General features: G+C 41.8%; 1 protein-coding gene across 2 annotated transcripts; it reads right to left on the bottom strand.

The window, feature by feature from the left end:
- Window positions 1-18,882: 18,882 nt before the first annotated feature.
- Window positions 18,883-22,098, bottom strand: LOC146441917 (uncharacterized). 2 transcript variants are annotated; one of them, XM_085052712.1, is made up of 3 exons: window positions 21,961-22,098; window positions 21,588-21,780; window positions 18,883-20,009 (listed from the first exon to the last, which is right to left on the bottom strand). In XM_085052712.1, exons 2-3 carry the CDS (start codon window positions 21,757-21,759, stop codon window positions 19,528-19,530), a joined length of 654 nt encoding a protein of 217 aa, XP_084908838.1. In that variant the 5' UTR covers window positions 21,760-21,780; window positions 21,961-22,098; the 3' UTR covers window positions 18,883-19,527. The 2 variants fall into 2 exon arrangements, with proteins under 2 accessions (XP_084908838.1, XP_084908839.1); XM_085052713.1 differs by having other exon boundaries at window positions 21,882-22,052.
- Window positions 22,099-23,148: the final 1,050 nt, after the last annotated feature.

Genomic DNA, 23,148 nt, shown 5'->3' with positions numbered 1-23,148 from the left:
CATGCATCCAGCTAATGAGCTGGCCCAAGGGATAAAGAACACACCAAGCCACTAGCAATGGATGTGGAAAAAGAGCCAGGGGAATGATAGAGCATGTTGCCAAATGATGAGTCTTAAAGGTGGCTTCCCATATGAAATTAAAGGGTTTTGCAAAAGCAAAATCTGTTTTTCTCACTCAAAAATAAATCAGACAGTCAGACACATTCACTTCTGAAATGAATGTTCTCTCTGACTCCATTATGTTCTTAACAAGACAAGCTCGCTTGTAGAGAGCCAAATCCTTCAGACGTGATTTAACCTGCACTTTTGGGAGGCTTTGGTAGGTGTTGTGTAATGAGTCCTGAATAAAGACACAGTTGAGGACTGCAGAAATTTTGGTCCTTTGTGGATAGGAGTTATAATTCCAAAGAAGTTGTAAGAAGCCTATTCTACACATAGAAAGGTAAGGAAAAGTATCTCCACTTTTTTTTTCTACAGAACCTGCTTGCTATTCTGTTCTTTGCTGCAGGGATTTGTCTTAGTTAGGTCTGAAATTCTCTTCAATCTGAGGGCCAGATTCTGCCCTTCAGTACATGTGTAGAATTCATTCCTTGAAATATATATTTTATTTTCAGTACTGTAGACTAAAATACTGTCTATTGATTTTTTTTTTTTTTTTTTTACCGCAGACAGAATACTTTGTGCTGTTTTCACTTGTGTCAACAATTGGTAGGTATCTAACTATAGAATAAAAAGTGTCTCAGGAGATGCAAAAATATGATCCCGGTTTGTTAACATTTGTAAACCACAATAAGGCTTCAGCCTTGGTAAGACCTGTCTGCTGTACCTAAATAATGCTAACTGCAACTAATTTTATTTCCGAAAAAGGCTCAGGAAAATAAACTCCATGAAGCACAAAACAAGAACACTGACAGGTTTGTTTTCTAATGATTTCTTTCTTCCATCTTCATTTAATCACCTGCTGGTAATTGACCCTGTAGTCCTAGAAAATTCCCATGAATCCTAAAAGAAATGTATTGGCTTCTCTGAGCTTCATCTTAGACAATACTTGGAAAACTCCTGGTTTGTGCCCTGAAAGACAAAAGACACTGGAAGAGGATCCTAATTTTATCGTAATTTGCTGGCTTTATGTATCCTTAGTACTTACCTCTACCTCAGCTTGCATTAGGTGTCAGCTCTGTGTGTTACATCCTGTGCTGGTTTGGCCTCTCAGGAAGGTTTGCAACCATGAAAGAAGCACAAAATTATGAACTTTTCAAGTGAGTTTCTGAGAGGAAGTGGATGTGAGATTTATGTATATGTGGATCCACATTTGTGGGGGTTTGTGCCAGAGTGGGGATGTCATTTCTTCCATAGGGCGAATTTGTGCTTTCTGGGCAGACACATGGGATTCTGGGCTTATTTTTTCCTCAAAGGTGCTGCTGGAGCTATTCTTCTCTGCTGTTATTTTTCCAGTGGGGAGTTTAGATTTCAGGGAACTTCTTTATTAGATTGAGGTCATGGAAAGAAGGTTTTGGCAAGCAGAGTCTCATAGTAATAAACAGAATGACCACCAAAATGACCTTGGTAAATTAGGGCACCAAGACACCAGCAAGAATAATGCCCGGCAAAATATAGCATGTACACCTCAGAAAGATAATTGCAGTTTGATATACCTGAAATACCTTGGGATCTCTTCTGCAAACAATGAATCTGTAGTCACCCAAAGCTGCTCAGCAACTCTGTCTCACACTGTACCGCTAATGAAAATTGAGGAGAGGTGAAGTTTCTGTTGCACAGGACACACAGGTTACTCAGCTGTTGATTGGTGAGGCTTCTGTTAATGTAAGGGAGCTGCTTGATATGTCCATGTGAGGGGATTTATACAGCTTGGGTATCAGAGTCAGTTACGTGACCATGTTGGGAACACCTTTGACAGATTTTAATCTGTTGTGCAAGATAGAAGGTATCCTCATTGCTACTATTGAAAGCATATTTCATGATCCATTCATCCCACTTGTATTACATTTGTGATGTGTCTATGCTTCCACTTTTCCCCCAGAACACCCCCAGAGTGTTCTGGACTCTTATACAGCATTAGGAGCTCTTATGAACCTCTGGGATGACTTCAGGCTCCCTTTTGCAAAGCTTTTAAAAGATTAAGACAACCTAACCTCAGGTGTGTCAGAAGCTTAGAGTACTTGTAGCCAAACCTCCCCTATATTCTTTCAACCTGCAAAAAGGAAGGCTGAAAGCCAAAGACAGCAAATCTTAGTGCAGTTGTGTTCCTTTCTTTGATCAAGCCTCATAGAAAAAGTAGCCAACAAGGTCTTTTTGAGTTTCATAACTCTCATGGCTATTGGTTACAAAACTACAAAGCTCACAAGAGTTTTAGAAATACTAGGAATATTAACATTATGTTCTCAGATCTAATTAATGTATGACTGACATTTCAAAGAGGGGTTCAGATTCATTCTTACATTATGTCAGAAACATGGTCTCATCCAGTAACCAATTTTCTCCACATTCAGTCATCTTTCCCTCCATTTTACTACCAAGCACAATAATGTGGCTGCTCATCACCATTGATCCAGCTCAGGTGTCTCATCTGTGCAGCCCAGAAACCATGGATGCTAACAGAGGTTCCTTTGGGAAAGTAGAAACTTTCTGAGTGTGTGGGGGTGGGGTAGGGGAGAGGATGCCATGTACTCTGAGATGGACATTTACTCTGAGTCCCATCTCCCATTAGTGTAGAGTTACATAAATTGATTTTTCAGACAGGGTGACACTACAGAGCAAGGTGACAGGCCAGAACAGTGGCTGGACAATAAAATACTTAGGGAAGCTAGCATGGGCTTTATAGAGCTCCAGGGGAGAGTGCTGAATAATACTCTTCAAGCCAAAATCATCTGTAGGACATAAGCACTAAATTATGTTTCCACTTCCCATACTGACAGGTCTCTGGAATCTGCAGGAATTCCCTACTCCTCAAAGGATATCAGAGCGCACAGTATGCAGCTTTCAGGGATTGGCAACCTCGCTTTTGTGATCTCCTGTAATGAAATTTTACCCACAATGCCATAAGAATACGGAAACAGGGCACTCGGAGACACTGAAACTATCAGCAGTTCCCTGCTCGGTGCCTGCACTGCTCCTTTGCCTTTAACTTTGTTAAACTGAAACAGTTTGCTGATTTATACATCAACTTGTGAGGAGGTATTTCCAATTATTTTGGCATTCGTATCTTGGACAAGCTGTTCTCTCAAATCACCCTGGCACTTAATAGCCTGCACTGACTGGTATTTCGTATGACCCTGGCACTATTAGTCCAGCCTGGCGAGTGTTTCAATTCACCATGGCACTAATGATCTGGAAGTTGTTCTTGTTTTCCAGATTAATGAGTACCCTAAAAACTACTCAAAATTGGAAAAGAAAGAATGTTTTCAAAGGGGAAAAATAAGACAAGCTGGAGCTGCTCACTACCTCTTCATCATGTTCTTTCTTCTCTCCCTCTTCTATAGCTGCTTATAGAAACTAATAACAGCGGTGCTTCTATGGTGGAGTGGCATATGTCCATCCGCTCAAGGCACCCTCTAGAGACATCTGACCTCAAAAAAGCCCTGTGGGGACCCACAGGAAGGAAGGATCTCTGCCAGCAGATTGCCATGAGCAAGGAGAAATGACTGAAAGGGGAACGGCATCATTCACACTCTCATCGTGTGACCATAGTTGAAGTTTTCAGGTCAAAGTCCAGCTCAAGATGAGAGTTGCTTAACCAACATTGCCTTCATCAGAAGCTGAGAGCTGCACCTTCATGGGCCACCTCAGCTCAAGCTCCCTCTTCCCTAACAGAACATGGTGGTGGAACACAAGCCAGAGCAGAGCCAGGGCTCCATCCACACTCCCAATGCCAGCAGTTGCTCCCTGAAGATGCAGGCTAAGCAAGAGGCAGGCTCAGTCCAGTGTCTATCAACCTGTAGCTCACACTGCAGAGTCCTCTGAGCACCATCCCCTTGAGGAAGAGGTGGGTGATCTGCCTTGACTCTGGTCTTCACCATCCCAGGGTGGTCCCCATAGGCAGAGATGGAAGAGTGCAGCAGATGAGGAGAGGGGGTAGTGGTGTGGGATGCTGTTTTATTAGACACTTTCCCTGAATGAGGGGAGATGGCTTTTAATTTTATTGCCATAGGTCCTTAGCAGGTCAAAGTTTTCACCTGACATACAAGCAAACACTGCCCAGTTTGAAGGACCTTCCTAAGTTTACTGCAAATTCCACCCTTTTTTTTCTTCATTTTGATTTGAAATGGCCTTTCTTACTTATCTTTATAGTAACAAGCCCTATCCCACCCTTGCTTTTAGAGAAAGAGAGAAGGGGGGGAGGGAGACAGAGAAAGAGAGAATATCACCCAGCCCCTGCAGAAAGGTTTTAGAAGATTTTATATCTCAGCATTTTTTAGCTTCACTATGCATTTTCCATTGTACCCTATTATTGGTTCAATATGTATACTATGTTATTTAAATGTAAGGGGGAAAATTGACTAGCAGTTATGGGAGAAGGCAGAGCTGTCACAACATATTCCTGCAAAGCCATGATTTGTTTTGTGTTCAGTCACACATTGTTTGGATTTCAGCTCTTATTTCAGTCCTGGCCTTAGGGTTTTCTGAGCAGCGTTGAAAGTCAGATACACAGAGTGCTGCACTGAATTTAGTATTCTTTATTTCTAACACAGAAGATGGAAGAAGAGGGCTTTGTAGATGGAGGGAGGGACACAGGACAAGTTCATCTTTCATTATTTACAGATAGGCAATCAGAAACGAGTTTGTGGCTATACAGAATACGTGTGTGTGTGTGTGTGTGTGTGTGTGTGTGTGTGTGTGTGTGTGTGTGTGTGTGTGTAGAAATATGCCTGGCATCCAGCAGGCTGATTCCCCTTCTCAGTTGTCTCTGCTCCAGCCCCACAGCCAGAGCTGCTCAGGGAAACCCCTGTGCCCACAGATCAGGTGTGTAGGAGTGGGAGTCCAGGAAGGACCCAGGCAACCTGTCTGAGTCTTGGTCTTCCCGCCATACAGCAGTTTCATCTGTCCTAGAATCCTCTGTCTCTAGTGTGCTCCAGCCAGGTGTTAGAGACACAACTCAGATGCCAGAATCAGAATCTGTTATGCATCTATACATTTTCACCATAAACATAAAGGCACTCAGCTGGTAAATCTGACTGGATGAAGCATCCTAATGCCCAGATTTTTCTGGAGATTTTTATCCTTTCATACAGAAGAATATTGATCATTAAGTCTACACAAATATGGACAGGCAGAGTAACATGGGCCAGCCATGCAGTTACTGCTATCTTATGATGTTTATGAAATGCACTTCTATTTGGTCATTATGTGAGTCATTCTCTGAATTCACAAACAAAACCATTCTTCAGAGCAGTGATGAGACAAAAATGTCAACCCAGCTGCAGCTTTCCTAAGGGATCTGTCACAATGTGTCGTCTTAACAGATAGACTATTTATTCTTCTGTGTTTCTGTTCATAAAGAAAAGTGCTAGGGAACATGAAGGAAAGAAAAATATGAAACCAATTTTTGGACAGAGGGGAGAAAATGTGGTGGGACCCCTCAGTACTACTCTTGAGCTTTCAGAATGGGGAATAGAGCAGTATCTTTGGGAAGGTCACGTCAAGGTCTTCACCAAAAATGCTGTGGTTGTGCCAAAACAAAACTGTCTGATTTTAGAGCTTTCTTTTGTTCTAAGCATAAATTCAGTGCCTGCCACCCTCTATATACAGACATCACCCCACCTAGCAGCTGGTAATAACAGCAGAAAGAATATCCTAATATCTTCTGCCTCTTCCCATCCCACCAGGCATATACAAATGCTGAGCAAGAGAGACTTTATTCCTGACATTTTTTTGAAAAGCCAAAGCAATAATAGACGTAACTTATATGTTCTTCTCTGGGTCTTTTTAGCTGTTGCCATTTAGACTTACTGCCATCCTGCAAGGACATTGTGTCTAAGTGATTATTTTTTATTGCCAATGTCAATGAAATAGAATTGAGAGGAGAGAAGATGCTGTAGCAGTTACTAAATCTGCAGAGAATAATTTTGGTTGCTGGTGGCTTTTCTTGTCTTTTAATATGACTTTATTCAAGTGGCCACCTTCCAGGGAACAAAAGTCTTTTTGAAAGGGAATGATCTGGAAATGTAATCATAGTATTACAGCAAGATGACCTCCAAAGGTCCATGCCAGGGCATCTGTGTGAGGAAACTTGATCCTCTGGAATAGGAGCAAAGAGCTTCCCAACACTGTAGAGCACCATTCATAGCCTCACCTTGTGATTCTGATATTACTGCAGTCAATTAAGACATGGGATACTTCCCAGAGGACTCAGAAGTTGGCACAGGTGGTCTCACCCATGACCTTAATGGCCTCTGAATCAAATTTTCAGGATTTTATTAATGTTGGAAAATTGTTATTTCAGTCACAGAAATGTAAACTGATGTAAAGCTGGGAGAACATATCCAAATCTCATCCATCCCAATCTAGACTAAAGGATAGTCATAATAATAACAACCTCATTTTCATACCATAAAATAACTTCACAGGGAAAATCTAGATCACAGAAAACTAAAAGGCTCCAATTAACATAAGAATAATTTTCGGATAGTGACTGATAATCCAGTTTGGGTTATTTATCAGTTAGTCAGAGGAGCCTACTGGCAAAAAAAAAAAACAACCCACATATCTTCCTAACTTACGAGTGGATTTGGCACAGAAATATTCCAAACCTCAAAATATTTGTTTGCCTTAGTTACTTGAAGGAAAAATCTTGATTAGTTGAGGACAAGATTAACCTTATCTATCTTGTTACTTAGAAAGGCAGAAATCCTCACAGTCAAAGACTGACTTTTGGGAATCCGTATCTCCTTGCACCTGATGAGTAGAATTAAAAGTTACCAGCTTCGGGAGCTTCTTAGTCCAAATAAAATGGAGAAATACATTGACACATCATCACCACAACCTCTTATAAAACATGGTGCCTGCTGTTACCCCTGAAATGCAATATAAAACCACCAAACTGGAAAGCTTCCTCGATCGACTGAGACACAGGAGGAAGGATGAGCAGCGCGCTTTTCCTCCCAATAGAAGTTCAAGAAAACCTTGGTACTGGAAAGACCCTGGATCACATCTTGGTCCTAAAGTGAAAGTTTATTTCTCAATTGCTGTTCCTTTTATCATTCATAATGCTACACAAAGCACTGATGAAGAGGATCTCATTGCATTTCTTCACACAAAGATACAAAGGCAGGGATCCAAAGACAAGCTAAATTGCAGAGGTGATTTTATGGTTATCAATCGTATCTCATTTTTCTGTAATGCAATTCATCCCACAGTACGATACAAAATTTGCTAAGGCAGCCTCCAGAGCCAAAACCCCTCATATGAAATACTTAGTTAGATTAGAGATCTGTTTTGGCCATTAATTTAGCTTTCATTGTAGGTCTCTTCAGCTTTTAACAGTGTTCTGTGGACTCTTTTAGGCCATCATAAAGACACTTAGAACAGGCTTCACAGTGAACTGATAGGAGTCCACTGCAATGCAGTCATCTCTGCAGAGCAGTGAAGAGAAGCAACACATGGCATTTTGCACAGCTGAGTAGCAAAAAGTACTCCTCAAGGGCATCAGGGCAACCTCAGCTCTCAAACTACTGTAGGACCTCAGTGTGCACAGAGGGTGAAAAAATAATAGCAAAGCTGCTACTGGTTTAAGACAAAGAAAAAAATCATCAACAGATCCATGCCATCTAAAAATGTTACAGTAAATCATATATTATCTGTATAACAGGAATGAAGACATAATCTGATTTTGCTACAGACTGAGCCTATGTTTCCAGCTAAACAAAATATTTCTAAGCTGGTCCTTAGATGTTAATATAATTTCTGCTGAAAAACAGTGATTGCTCTGTTTTTGTAATTCACTCATCCCAAGGTTCATTTGTCCATCTGTTAAGTACTTGCATATGTTTGTTTTAGGGGATCATGTGTATGTGTGTAGGTGATGGGAGATTTTCTACTGGTAGTTTTATTGCTGTTGGAACAGATAAACATATTTTCCTTAAAACCCCAGGCATGATTTATCACTAAGACTGTTTTGTTTACTAATGAGTCCTCATAATAGCAGGGCTTGATGCTCAATTTTTTTTCAGACATAGTAAGGTCTAATTTAATTGCTGCAACCATTTAAGACAAAGTCTGTAGTAATGAATAAAAATCATAAGGTGTTGAGTTACTACATATTCCTGAACGCTCAGTCCTTTGAACCAGTTAATAATGTCTTACCAACCTTGATAAAATTGGTTAGATATTAAAAAAATGAGCACAGAAGTTACTCTGATTTGTGAATATTCTTACAAAGAAAACCAGTTCACAGGACAGCAACCACATACTAACAGTGATTTGAGGCTGACCTTAGTTTTCCCCTGCTAAGTCCCGTGAAGGCCTTGGGGACACGTGCACGAATAGCTGAGCACAGTACTGAGGAGAGGAAAGGAAGGAAATCTGCCTGTTCAAGCATTAGGAAAGGTCCTTGCTGCCCAGGAGGCAGCAGGAAAGCTCTTCTCAGTCTTGAAGCAAATAGGATAGTTGCCACTAGAGAGATTGAAACAACTGTGGGAAGACAGTGGAAGGATGTGTCTGGCACAGATGACCACATTCTGGTTTTGAAGTTATTCTTCTTGCATGGGAAACTTTGTCCAATTTCAAGGGAAAATTCAGACCCTATAATATTGAGAACCACTTAGTAGCTACACACTTGTGCCAGCAGATGAGAAATTCATTCCTCCCTCTGCCTTGGGAAGAACTGCCTGAGCAAGTTCTCCAACTGTGCAGTTTGGCTTGCCACAGACACAGCTCTAGCTCTGCAGGGAGAGAATTCGATAAACTTTCCCGTGAAAAAAAATGGGGAGCTTCACAGGAAATCAAGAAAATGATCGGGAGCTTGGGAGTTGAATGGATGCAGCAGGAGTGGTCCTCTCCCCCTGGCAAGCGGAGGAAAGGAAGGGAGGGCAGGGAAGCTCTGTGATCCTCTCAGCAGAGCAGTGAATCTAAACTAACAAGCAAAGAAAAAATTCAATCAAAACACGTGCTGGTGCCTGCATCATTATTGTCCTAAGCTACCTCATGCTTTGCCAAAAACCCTTTGCCCTCATCTCCAGGAGCTTTGTTCACACAGATAGAGTATAAATAAAATTCCTGGATAGACAAATATCCACATTGTCCTCGGGTGACTTTTAAATGTGCCTTTTGTACAAAGAAACTAACATTTTTTAAAGCTTTTTGGACCCATTCCTTCTGCAAACATAGAATACCTATGATGCTTTGTAGTACAGTTAGCTTGGTTAATGTTTTTTCATAAGGAATTCTAGCAGGAACCACCATTACAGAAGGAACTTAGTTCTTTGAACTGCTCTAAATAATATAAGTTTCACTTTCATCCCAAGAAGTGTTAAGGATGCACAAAAACACACAGGGACTTTTGTGCTAGCACCACTGATTATATTACTTTCAAAAGAGAAATAAAATCTTACCCTGAAGCTCAGAATTATTAGAGTGAGCAGCCAGAATCTATTATACTATAGAAATATCACACAGAGAGCATTCATGAAAGAATTCGCCAGTCAACTTGCTATGGTACGAAACTGTTCATTTTGTACACATTGTCTCGTTACTTACTTTGCTCCTTATTAATGATGAAGTCATAATATGTGGGTAAATTAAAAGTCTTTCTGCTGTAACAGAGAAAAATATTCCAAAATTAATCTGCTGGGTCTTAGTTACACTGCAGTTCTGCAACAGATTTAAACTGGTGGAGGTACAGGTTCCCAGTGTAAAGGTTGGCTCCTTCCTTCATGCCAGCCTTAGCCGCACACAGCCATGACACGAGACTGAGTGGGAAGCTGGTCTAGATGAAAATCAGTTTTTACCCCTGGTCTCCTCTTGCTGGATTAACTTGGAGCCAGTCTGTTCCATCACCCACCTCCTGTCAGCACAAATGAAGTCACAGGAACACACAGCCAAGACTTCTACTGGAAGCCCACTGATTGAGAGTACCTTGATATCAAGGGATCATGAAATTCAACACAAGCTTTCCAAGCTTGGGAAAATCAACAAAAGAGGTTCCTCATAACAGGGCAGCTTGGAGAGCATCCAATGGGTGTCAGGACAGACATCCACTGCTCTCATTACAACATGTCACTGCTCTGGAGAGGTTGGACCAGACCTTTCTAAGGGACCAAAGTGCACTCCAGCACTTCTGAGGTCTCACCATTCCAAGCACTATGTGTGCTTCATGCTCTCTTTAGCACCATTAAAACCTCTTCATCCAGCCAGGTCTATCGCCTCCTTGCACAATGCTGTTAATGTTATTTTTAATAAGTTGCATTAAAAATGTTACAGCTAACGTGAAAGGCGCTTTACCATCCCTCCCTCTGGGCAGTCATGCCCCAAGGACTGTGTGTCATTCTTGCTCTGTCTGAGCTCTCCATCACATTTCAAAGGAACATTTTCATTAGTTCCTGGGTGACTCAGGAACCTAATTCGTGTTTTAGAAGCAACTTGGGAACTAAAATTTCAGCTAAAATCCCAGGAAATTGACTCTCAGTCACTGACACTTTTGCATGCATCCCCATATGGTTTTGTTCTTAATTTGCCTAGAATATAATAGAAGCAAATTAGGCACTAAGGAATTGTGCCTTATAGAGATGCTTGTATTCTTATGGAGACTTTGTAAAAACAAAACAGGCTTCGAGTTTTGTATTCCTCAAGGAAAAATAAATCTGTGAGACCTCTAAGAAACTCATTGTCTTTTCCCAAGCTCTAGGACCCCAGAGCACTTGCTAGGCACTAGTTCATGCCTTGGCTCCACATCTGGACAAGATGTACAAAGGCAGTTTCCATCTCTTCCTTTAAATAGCAGGGAAAGCCTGGCACTCCAGCTGAAAGGCAGCCCTTGAACGCTCTGGTCTTCCCTTCAGGCATGGCACATTACAACTAACACCTCCTCAGAAATATAGATAAAGCTTTGGCAAAAGCAGGACAGAATTTGTTTTACAATTATTAGGCCAATTGCCTCTTTCTCCTCTGTACAACTTGCCTTAGTTGAACATAAGAGTAAATCTTCACACTCTCAGCTGTTTTAAAAATGCCTTTCTATGTTTTTCAGCCTGGTATGGTTGTTAAATCTACCATCTTTGTATCTCGTTGTTCAAAAATTTAGTATCTAAAGAAAAACACACAAAAAAGCCCATCTGAACTTCAAGTGTTCCTTCTTGCTACCTCTATTTAATGCACTGTGGCTTAAAAAAAATTCCATTTTTTTCTTCTTCTTTCTTTTTAGTTTTGGTAATTAGCATCAAGCGCTCCAAAGGCTACTGAAGCCAGTGGACTTTTTTTGCACCAACTTTGATGGGTTCAGATCAGCCTCAGAGCACTTAAATTCATGTCATATTTTCAATTCTCTCCTGCTCAGGCTGCTTCTCATGTGGAGATGAGCTGAAATAGAAGTAAGCCCATTAACCATTCTTCTTCCAGACCTCCTCAATACAGTCAGAAGTTTGTCATGATTTTTAATACCACTTTTTTGGCCCTGATCTACTTTTTTATTATTACTTAACCTTTTGGATGTGCCTGAGTTCACACAGTCAGGGACCTGCTCTTCAAAGATAAACAAATTGTTGGAGAACTAAGCAATACAGGAAATTCACGTGCTTCACTACTGATATAAAGGGTTGTAGGCCGAAAAAGTCATTAGTTTTAGTGACCACAGCGGGTTTTATATAGAAGAAAGGTTTCATTCCCTAAATTGGCTCACATGTTATTGCTAATGAATGTCTAACAAAGATTCTTCTCTATAAAATGTGATCATTTTACACAGGAGATTTATCAGTAGAATTCTTGGAGAGATGGAGGCATTGGAGTCTTTTAAAAGTCCATTTTTTAAGTCTCTACTCCACATACTGCTTTTATGACCTAAAAAGCAAAGGGACTCCACATGCTGTAGGGTTCAATTGAAATTATTGTTGGAAGGTAGGAATACAACAGTAGGACTGTATTCATCACAAGAGTTACACTTTTGTTGCTGGAGCTCAAGAAAAGTCCATAAGGATCAGAGTTGCAAGCCAGCTCTTTCATTTGCTCGTTCTTTGAGCCACACTTTGTCTCTCCCTCTCTGGCGTTAAGAGGGTCACTTGGTGCAGGCAGCGCTCACGCACGCTCGCCCTGCTAAAAGTTTTCTGGCAATTTGTTCAAAGGCTTCCATGTCTTGTTAAAATGCTAAGGCACGTACAGCCAGCCTGTTTTTCGTAAGCAGGAGCTCAGAGGGCCATGAAGTGCACACTGGAGCACCTGTGGGAAGGGGGAATTTGCATCACCCGCTTTTGGAATTTAGAGTAGGTGCAGGTTTCCTGTGGTCGGGGCTGTCAGCTCCCTCTGTGTTCAGCAGAGAGTTGGGCACCTCTGAAGGGCAAGTCTCAGCACCTACATCAAATACTATTCCTTTAGCACAAAGTATAGGAAATCTTTTCCTTGACTGAAGACCAAATAAGCCTTTCAAAATCCCCTTGGCAGGCTGCACGACTGCAAGCCTTAGCGTTATCCAACAATAATAAACATGCACACAGAGAAGAGAAACCATGTGGCCACAAGCCATACGGAATGCAGCACCAGGCCATATCAGACCTCCTGCCGTATGCTCTGTACTGAGGCAGGAGAGGTATAAATACCTTGCTCTTCATGCAGTGTATTACAGCACTCTGGCAAAGGAGTCTTGGGTATTAACAAAAGGGCTGTGCTACCATCGATAATAGCAGCAGAGTGAGATAAGAGGAAAAGAAGTAGACAAAAGAAATCATACTTCGATGCCAAATATTTGTAGCTGTGCTCACTCAGGACTAGCAGCTCTGTACCTTCAAAGCTACCCTGGGGAAGGCAGCAGTTTGCAACTGCTGTAGTTATTAAGCAAAAGGCATTGGGCATTGGGTTTCTCTTCTGTGCAACACTGAGATTTAAGTCTAAGGCATGTGCAGTTTTTAGCAGCAAACCCATCAGCCACCCAGCATAACAACACACAAGCCTTAACACAGATTGTCATTGCACAATTGGGTGGAATTGAAGGGGACACTGAGTAAGCCCTGCCAGAGATGGTCAGGCAATCTGTATACACATCATATTAACGTAGGGCCAGCACAGCCCTGGTTAGGTAAGATCACAAGATGAGGCCCCTGTAGGTGTCTTCAAGTGCTGCTCTGGTGTGTATCAGCTGTTGCTGAGGGGCAGCAGCTTCCCCCTTAACACCTCTACATCCAGGTGGGCTCCTCTGTGTCTCACTTTCTCCACAGCCCGGGTAAGGTGTGGAGTTAAACACAGGATTTCTACGATGGTATGGCAAAACCCCTTTATTGCAAAAATCCAGGGTTCTTCAACTGTTAGCTTGTTATGAGTTTACATACTTGTGAGGCACAACAAATGTGCTTAACTGCTTAACCAACTACCATAGACCACAATGGGAACAGGCATCAGATGCAACTAACCGCAAGCCTCACGGTGGGAGTACTTACTGGTTTTAAGAATTGTTTTACAATTATGTAACTTGTTTTTTACTTCTAGTTTAGTTATTCTTAGAATGCTTCTCTAGTTAGCCAAAGTAACAGAAGTAAGTAAGGATTTTACAACAGCAGCAAGGCACTCACTTTGCAAGGCTTTTTTGCTCTGCAACACTAAGGCACCAATCATGTGCAGGATGCCCGCCCAGCTGCACACACAAGGAGACAGCCCTACAGACAAACACAAAGCCCTAGGAGCTGGCCAGAGAAGCACATGAAAGGTGACATGCATTAAACCTTTTAGACGGGCAACTAGTAAGGATAACAACCCTATTAGTTGTTATAATTCATAACAACTTCAGCTATGTCACCATTAGCCACTGAGAGGTGCTTAGGACTGCTCTGTGGCATGGAGGCACACCAGGATAAGCCAACCTGCATCCATTTCACCCTCCAGAGCAGTACAGCCTTCTGCAGACTGACTCTGAGCAGCTGCCTCTACACTCTGCTAACTCCTTAACTGTGCCCAGCTACTGTCTGGGCACCCAGCACAGACCAAACCTGTGCCAGAGCTTCCTGACTCAGCAGGATGGACAACAAGAGACCTGGGAAGAAAGATACTGCAGCGTGCAGACATCACCTCCATGCTTGCATTTCCTGACTTTTTTTCCTCAATAATAGTACCTTTAACACTTTTGACAGACACAAACCATATGTTTGTTAAACCAGAATATTTGATTAAAAAAAAAAGAAGAAATCATTTTATCAAAGCAGTCTTCTCCAAAATTACAGTCCTTTCTGCCTCTTAACCTGCTGTTGTTTGCCTTGCAAGTGTTGTTGGATACTATTAACAAGTCTTTGGATTACAGGAAGAGAGGTTAAGGGCAGAAGGCAGTTTAGTTTCGGAGACTTATTCCAGCCTACATCCATTAACGACATAAGACAGGAGAGAAAAGGGGCTGTTGCTCATGAATGCATTCTACACAGCTTTCTTTTTGAAACTTGCTTTGTAATCATTGTCTTGGCTCTCTCCCTCTCATTTAACCTCATCTGCCTGCCTTTAAATTCATGGAACAGTTCTGCACTGCCTTGGACTCTGTGCAATTGGCCATTGCAATATTCCTGGACCTTTTTTTTTTATATAAAAACATTTGATACCATTAATCATATTGCCATATGTAATAAATTGGCTGCCTGTGGTACATTGCCTCAAACCGTCACATGGTTCCAATCACAGCTCTGCCAGCTGAAAGTGGTTGTTGGAAAGTCTGACTCTTCCTCGCCGTGCGGATCGCGGGGTCCGCAGGGCTCTGTCCTGTGCGCTCTGTACATTAACGACCTGCCGGCTGCCTCGCGGCACACAGGCCAGGAGTTACAAGTGTGCACATGTTTGTAAGTGCCGCTGTACATAAGCAATAATCTGCTTGGTATCAAAGCCACATCATTACCGAGTCAGCTTTCTGACAGCATTTGCGAGGCTTGAAGGCTAATTCGGTACATCTCTAATTTGCAGCTTAAGTATCTGCCAGAGTGAAAGGTGGAGGAGTGGGGGGAAGTATTAAATTTAGCTGTGTAAAATAATTCAGGGAACAAGAACGCTGCTCCTGTGATTTGGCTTTTGCGACTGTCAGGGCTCTTGTCAAGTCACAGCTGGAATGCTGTGGATTTATAAGAACAATAGAGTTATTGGGGGGAGGAGGTGGGGAGAAAGGAATAAAATGCAATTTGTAGCTCCTCAGCTAACACTTTGACACAGGTTCTTAGGCTCTTTCTAAGTAGGCATGGACAGCCTGGTTTAAATAAAAAAATACAACCAAACCTGAAACACTACAACTCTTGAGCCTTTACTGAAGATTGTCTTGATTTTTTGCTAGGAGCAGTGAAAAAAAGTCTATTGACTAGAGAGACAGGCCCAGAAAAACATCAGAAAAACATCAGTAGTTTTGAATATTGTGAAGTGTCTTTCTACATGGCAGCTGAACATGGGGAAGGGGCACTACTGTAATGAAATAATCATAAAATGGTTTGGGCTGGAAACAATCTCAGAGATCATTCAGTCCCAACTCCCATGGCGATGGGCAGGAACATCTCCCACTACACCAGGCTGCTCAAAGTCCCATCCAACCTGACCTTGAACACTCCCAGGAATGGGGCAGCCACAACTTCTCTGGGTAACCTGTTCCAGTGCCTCCCCACCCTCATAGGTAAGAACTTCTTCCTAATATCTAATAACCCTGCCCTCTTTCAGTTTAAACCCATTCCCCCGTTCTACCAATTTCCCTTGTAAAAAAAATTTCCCTCTCCAGCTCTCTTGCAGGCCCCTTTTAGGTAGTGGAAGGCTGCTGTAAGGTCTCTCTACGACCTTCTCTTTTACTGGCTGAACAATCCCAACTCTCAGCTTGTCTTCGTAAAGAGGTGCTGTAGCCCTCTGATCACCTTCATGGCCTCCTCTGAACTCACTCCAACAGGTCATGATCATTGATATTATTTTAGAGCCCTAGTCATGGATCAGGGCCCCACTGAATTAATTAAGATGGCAAGGCAGAACAAAGTCGGCCTCTGCACTCAGAAGACCTTAGTCTGGCCTCCAAGCTCATTGAGATTGTTCTCCTCTCTCAAACCTTCCAATTCCTGGCAGTTCTTGAAGAAAATAGAGATACCTCTGCAGATGTAGGCAAGGGATACAAGAGCACCATGGGGACACCTGTTCTCAGAGATCCTTGAACAGACCAAGAAAAAGAAGCAAAATTGAGAGAAGAAAAAGAAAATACTTGGAGAGAGCAAACAGTCCTCTGGCATCCAGATACTCAAGTTCTCTTGGCTGGATCAAGGAAGGGTGCCAGCAGTAGTGATACTACAGTGATGTAAAAGTGAAAATGTACCTCTAGACAGAGCATATACATAGAACCCTGATGCATTCATATTCCAAGGGCTAGCCAGCTTTGTGCTATTCTGTTTTATCTATGACTCTATCTAGCATGAATAATTAGAAAAGTAAATCTTGCCATTTTATTGTTGTGCCCATGTAATAAACTGATGAGACATTATAACCCCCATGCTGGAAGAAAATGATGATTTAAAGCTCAGCTACATGGGAAACACTGGACTCATGGGAGCTACTATTCCAGCACTGGACTTTGGTCCTGAAGTCCTTGGCTTCACTCATACACAAACAGGCATTAAGTGTGAGCCAAATGCAAGAGGAGCACAGGAATTCAATTTTTCAAAAAATATATTATCTCCTCTGATCAATTTTTTTTTCCAAGACATAGCTAATTTATTTTTTTCCAAACTGTTCCTCAGCTTTGCTTGATCTGTTTTTCCTAGAAGATTATCTCAAGGTATTGCTGCACAAGCTTTTCTTTCCTCAGAAGTTACTCGGAAAGGATTTTTCCTCAGAGATCTCGATCTTTCAGACCTCTCTACCTGTGTTTAACTCAACATGTGATAAAAATCCCAGTCGTAGAATCATTTGTGAAAAACAGACAAGTATGCACAAAAATGCTTACAGGATCTCAGATTTGCAAGGAAAAACTACATAGTTGTCAAATTGAAAATGCACAATACTGAATCATGCTGTCAAAAAGCTGACACCTCTACAATGCTTGGTATCTTACTACCTACTGGTGACATTTATGAGGGGTTTTGTTTTATTAAAAAAAATAAAATGTTTCGTGAGCCTGAAAATGAAAACTCTTGAAAGACTGCATGAAACATTGCCAGGCTGACTTTCATGAACATATCACTTTTTGAAATTTATATAATCAAGGGCATAATTTCAGAAGTGTCTGTAGATGCCTTACAGTATTTCAGCTATAACAGTAAGATAATAGTTTTAAGTCAGCACCATACCCTGCAGTACCTTCAGAGAGCAGGCTTGTCAAGTGAACTGTGCTATGCATACTTCCAATACTGTTTTGATGTAACAGACCAAATAAAAGACACTACTAGCTTCAACTGGGAAAAAAAAAAAATCCATTTTGTGGTCTAGAGGCCTTAAGGGACCTGAGTGCAAAAGCTTCAAGTATTTCTGGAAACACCCAAGTAGAAAAATAACACACATATCAGGAAGGAATAAGTGACTACTGCTATGCTGGGTAGGCCAAATATTTTTTTACCAAATTGACTACTGCTGTACCAGGTGGTCCCCAAGATTTGCCAAATGCCTTACTAACAGGTACAGACAAAATTCCACTGTTGTTCAAAGTCTTAAAAACAAACAAAACGAAACAAAAACCCAAACCAACAAACCACACATGCAGAAAAAACCCCCATACAACTCAATTTTATGTGGTTTGTTCTAGAAAGCTGCTCAGTTATAACTCAAAGGAATGAAGACTTAATTTGGGGCTCAAATGAAAAGTGAAGAAGGAGCAAGTCACGTTCACCTTTCCCACAAACAAATGGAATTACCGTTCATCTTTCACTATTTTAACAGATGGCTAGAGAGGGAAAAAACCCAAACAAACAAAAAACCCCAAACCAAAACAAACAATAAAACCACCCCTCTAATTTGCAGACTCTGCAAATTGCTCTGACTAAAGCACCAGCCCTTTCCCAATTTGAACAATTGCTTAAAGCAGAAGTTGCCTGATTCTTTTTAGTGTAACTTTACACACGTGAATTTTACTTCATACATACATCCTCCAATGTGAAAGGAGGAGACTGACTCAAGTGTAGGCATATGCCTAATTTTAAGCTTATAGGCAGATTAAATAAGGTCAAGAAGCCTTTAGAGGTTAGGTGTTTCATTTGTAGGTACATTGCATAAGAACACAAATGTCTGCAGAATCTCCGTAACAAGGGACTGTCTTTTTCCCTTTGACTGAGGGCAAACCTCAAAGCAGCCCTTCTGTCTGGTCACCAGTGAGAGGAGCTGAGGGAACAGCATGACACTGTGACAGGGGAGGTTTAGGTTAGATATAGGAAAAGCTTCTCCACCCAGAGAGTTGTTAGCCACTGGAACAGGCTCCCCAGGGCAGTGGTAACAGCACCAGTCTGACAGAGTTCAAGAAGCTTTTGGACAACTGTCTCAGGCACCTGGTGTGATTCCTGGGGCCTGGCCGTGCCAGGACTTGGACTTTGATGATCCTCATGGATTAGGTTTCTGAAGTTTCTGAAGCCATTTTCCAGTAACCATGCACTGGCATTTTACTGTTAGGCTAAGGCATATGTTCCTAAAATCTAGCCATTAACTAAATAAAGGAAAAATGTCTTAACCCAAAATTTCTCAGCTGAGAAATCCAGATCATTTTTTCAGCTACTCACCATCTCAAAAAAAGAACTGCAAAATTTGATAAGGTCCCAAAACACATTTATTTTTTATTCATATGACTAGTTAACAGTAAAGGGTGAGAGAGCTTTTTAAGCAGGCTGTGCTCTAGCTAGCTCACATGATCATACATAACTGCTTATATATGAATAATCAAATATATGCAGTAGAATACAATTCTGAGATCAAGAAAAGACAGACAAAAAAATACCTAACCCTCTAGGCCACTATAGAGTCAATTAAAGCACTTAGTGAAAGGAAATACTGGCATATACAAAGGCTTTGAATTTCAAATATCCTTCAAGAAGTTATTAAATAGAGACTCTACTGCTGAGAAATATAAAGAAGTATGGCTGTATTTTGCCTCTCTTAAAATTACAAAATAAATCATCATTACATTAACTTAGACTCAAAGTAATTTTTCCATTTTTAATGCCTTATGATTACTAAAGGTTTTTAAGCTCCTGAAGAAGCAACACATATGAAGGAAACAAAACTGGAATGCAAATAACTTTCTAGCTGTCTGTCAATCTAAGAGCAATATACTAAGCTTTACTCTACTCAAACCTTCATGGCTTTGCTGCAGGCTTCAGCCAGTATTACGATAAACTGTGCACATGTCAGGCATCTGCATCTCCATAGATTTGGCTTCCAAATTCAAAACAGATGTGCCAAAGCTCAGAACCCTCTAAGAAATCTTTCCACTGCATCATGAAAAGTCTGGGCAGAATATTGCTTTCGTCTGCTTAAGGGAACCAGCGCATACTCCTCTGCAAAACTCCTGGGACCGTCATCACTTCTAACATCAGCCCAAAAGCTGGCTCTCCCAATGTCTCCAATGCTGCCATCATAAGCTTCATCCATTGAAAATAACTCCTCTCTTGTCATGGAGATCGAGCTGCCTTCCTCATCCTGGAGATCACGTGGCAACAGGTGGCTCCTAGCAGGATGACCTTCTACTGGAGTCTCTGAGCAAGTGCAAGCGCAGTCTCTGACCCAGCATCGAGGTGGTTCTCGTCTCACCCAATAGCTAGCAGACCTAGCCATCATTCCCATAACATTTCCGTCATCAGGCCGTGCAGGAATCTGAGAGTGCTCCGAAGAGCTTCCATAGTTGCAGCCTGTACTCACAGGTGGGGCACGACTGCTAAATTTGTAGACTGCAAAGGAAAGTAACAAAACTAGATCAAGCAGAAGAAGACAAGGATCCAAAGCCAAGAAAAAGCTTGTGTCTGATTGTCTATATGGCACCTAATCCCTAAGTATTTTAAGGGTGTCTCATACTATTTCCCCCCAGCCTCACCATAAGCCTTTGAGAAAGTAAATTGATTATCACAAAACTAGGGTCATTTTTCCAAGGTCAGAACTAAGAATTAACTGCACTCCATTTTGCTGGCCTCTACAATAGTGAGAACAGCCCTCCCTGTCTTCCCAGTACAAGCAGAGAAACCTCACCCTCTGGTAAACTAAGTCTGGAACTAAAACCAGGGACAATGACCACAATGCTCTTGGATTTCAGTGCTCCTCCAGCTCCATGCAAACCACTGAAAGAGTCCTGCAATCCATCTAGTATGCTAGCTTTAACACAAGACTAGAGCCACTAAAAAAAAAAATAAATTGGAGGAATGTAAAAACCTAACTACAAACCTTTATTGAGCCTCAATGCTTCATTCTGTCTTTCGTTCAGGAGCTCAACACATCTGATTTACTCCTGACTCTTTTTATCACCTCTGCCTCTCTCCACACACCCTCCACCCCTCCAACATACCAGTTCTTGGTTTCTATTTCTTTGTGGTCTTTCTGTCTTCTCAGAAGTACTAAGGAAATGGAGTTTTGACCTTGAAATACCCCTAGACAATCTTCCCAGACAATCTTAATCAAGGACCAGCTCTGGCCATTGAAAAGGGTTTGTGTTACACAATGAAACCTGCTCCTGGGCTATGGGAACTCTCACTACTCTGAACAGCAAGCACAGAAGAGCATTTGGAGTTCTCCATGAGCAGGCCAGGAAGATTGCCTCCTCCTGAGACAAGGCCCATGTGTATAGAACACCTCTGCAATTTAGAAGGAGGTTTCCTTCACATGTAAAATGGCTGGAAGGTCTGGAAACCAGGTGCCTACCTGTTATAACAAAGGCACTTGGCAGCATCCTTGCTTTGGGCTCCTCAGGACAAGAGCCAGTATGAGATTACTGTGCTGCTCCTTCTCTAGCTACAAGTCACACTGGGTAGGTACAAACCCAGTAGATCCTATATGACATTTGCTCTTAGTGAGCTGCAGAGCTGATCTGCACAGGGTAACATTCCTGAGGCTGGCAAGTAACTCCACTCAAACCATGGGGAACCAGCCTTATCTCCAAGCACTGTATAAATGCTGAAGTTTCAAAGCCAGACATGCAAAAGAAGGAATTACAGAGTAAGTACTCTAAGATGATATTTCTCTGTTTTCTAAGTAAATAGGAGGTTTTAGGTCTTGGGAAAGAGAGCCAGAGCAAGGACACAAGACAACATTTTGTGCAGGTCAGAAAACAGCAGCTCTGAAAATGCTAACGGGAAACCCCTATAGGGATGCACCTAGAGCTCTTGTACTTTTGAACCATTATTTCAAGAGAGCTGCTTATGGGAACACAGACAAGACAACCAAGGAATTCAGGTTCAACAGCACCCACCTGCAACTCAAATTCACTAACACTTATTCCCCTCTTCACCCAATACTACTACCCCTTTCTTGTAGATTACCTTGGAAGGTCCTAGGTTCATCTTCTGCTCGGGACTCACGAGTTGTATGTCTACGCCTTCTTCTCCGGGATGAAGCACGCCGTGGTCTAGCACGCTGCTGGGTTTGACTGTCTGCTACAATATCCTCTTCCCCAAGAGGACCCAGAGCTCTTGGGTTGTTCTGCTGAGCCATTTTAATTGGGTCTACCTAAAGCTAAGAGTAAAGGTCAACAAACAGGGGACCCATCATGAAGTTACTGGTCTCACAAGAAAATAAGGAAACAGATTCCAAGAGCTATAAAAGCTCATACTTACCACATACATTACAAAGTAAAGGGAAGCCTTAGGGCTAAGTCAACACCAACAAACCTTTTCTAGCATGACAAGACCTTACCTTGCAATGGAGCCCAACTTCTTTGTGAAAGTGCCTCCTTTCCTTATTCCTAGATAGGAACACAGTGGTAACTCCACTGATAGGGGATGTAGAGAGGACTAGGGCTATAAGAAGCAAACCAACCACTGGAGGAGGAGCTAACACAGCATCTTCTCATTTGTAATCAGCAAAGCCTTTTCAGGCCTAATGAAATGAGAACAGAGCCCAAAAAACCTGTGTATGATGTTTGGGTTTTAAAGGAGCACAGCCCTGCAAGCTTTCCTTGGTTTCCTTGGTCCTCAAAGAAGCAAAGGAAAGGTGAGCCTCTCCTTTGGCTGAGATATGCTCAGCACAGGGACTAGAGGAGGGCAGAATAAATAGTTTTAATTTCTCTGTAACATATAAGCATATTTTATCATACTGTTTCCTCAGATTTTCTTTCAGTCTTATTCTGTGGAAGTGTCTGCCATAGTACCTGGAGTAGGTACATGTTCCCCTCTTCCTAATAGCACTGCTTTCCAGATCTTGTGAAAATACAGTCTTTCTTCTGGACGACCTAACCCTTGTACAGCCCACTCTTAGGTTCAGCTAGCTTACAGATTTTCATTAGCTTAAGTGTTTCTTAGGCTTCTTCTAGCACTTTGTGAATTCCTCCGAGACCCTTCCACAACTCTTTGAGGACAACAACATATAACCAAAAAAACCCTCAGGCCTACAGTGAAGAACAGGCAAATGACTATTTGCACTGCCTTCCATATCCTTGGTAATGTACAAAGAAAAGAGGCAGCTCTAAAATAAAGGACTAAACCAAAGAAAAGAGTCATCTCTGGCTCACTTGTCACTTGGTGTTTAAAAGGGCAAAGCTGCTAACATCTGTGCATGGTAGTCTGTCCATCCACAGACCCCCAGGCTAAGAGACAGTCCAAAGTGGATGTGTGTGGGTATGCTTTCCAAAAGTACTGAAAGCTTGATGAACTTCCTGTGGACATGGGCTGTTTTGATATTTATGTTTATAATCATCACCTTAAAACAAAACAATGCTAAGCCCTGGGTTAGAAATGCAAGTGCACTGGTAAATCTTGTGTTTTCTCCTTGTCGTATTTCAGCAGTAGCTAATTAAATGCAGACTTCTAAATGACTAGCACCAGACCACAGAAAGCTCGCTTCGTTTCTGGGCTCTGCTATATACGTGTTCAGCAATAAAATGCT

The sequence above is a fragment of the Lichenostomus cassidix genome, chromosome 2 (genome assembly GCF_008360975.1).
Source record: "Lichenostomus cassidix isolate B80296 chromosome 2, HeHo_3.0, whole genome shotgun sequence".
Taxonomy (NCBI): Eukaryota; Metazoa; Chordata; class Aves; order Passeriformes; family Meliphagidae; genus Lichenostomus; species Lichenostomus cassidix.
This window is presented reverse-complemented; position numbering and strand designations above follow the sequence as displayed.

Coding starts and splice junctions, on each gene's coding strand:
- LOC146441917 (XM_085052712.1), bottom strand. CDS start 21,759: ATGGCTCAGCAGAACAACCCAAGAGCTCTGGGTCCTCTTGGGGAAGAG. Junction 20,010..21,587: donor TGAACCTAGGACCTTCCAAG/GTAATCTACAAG, acceptor TTTCCTTTGCAG/TCTACAAATTTAGCAGTCGT.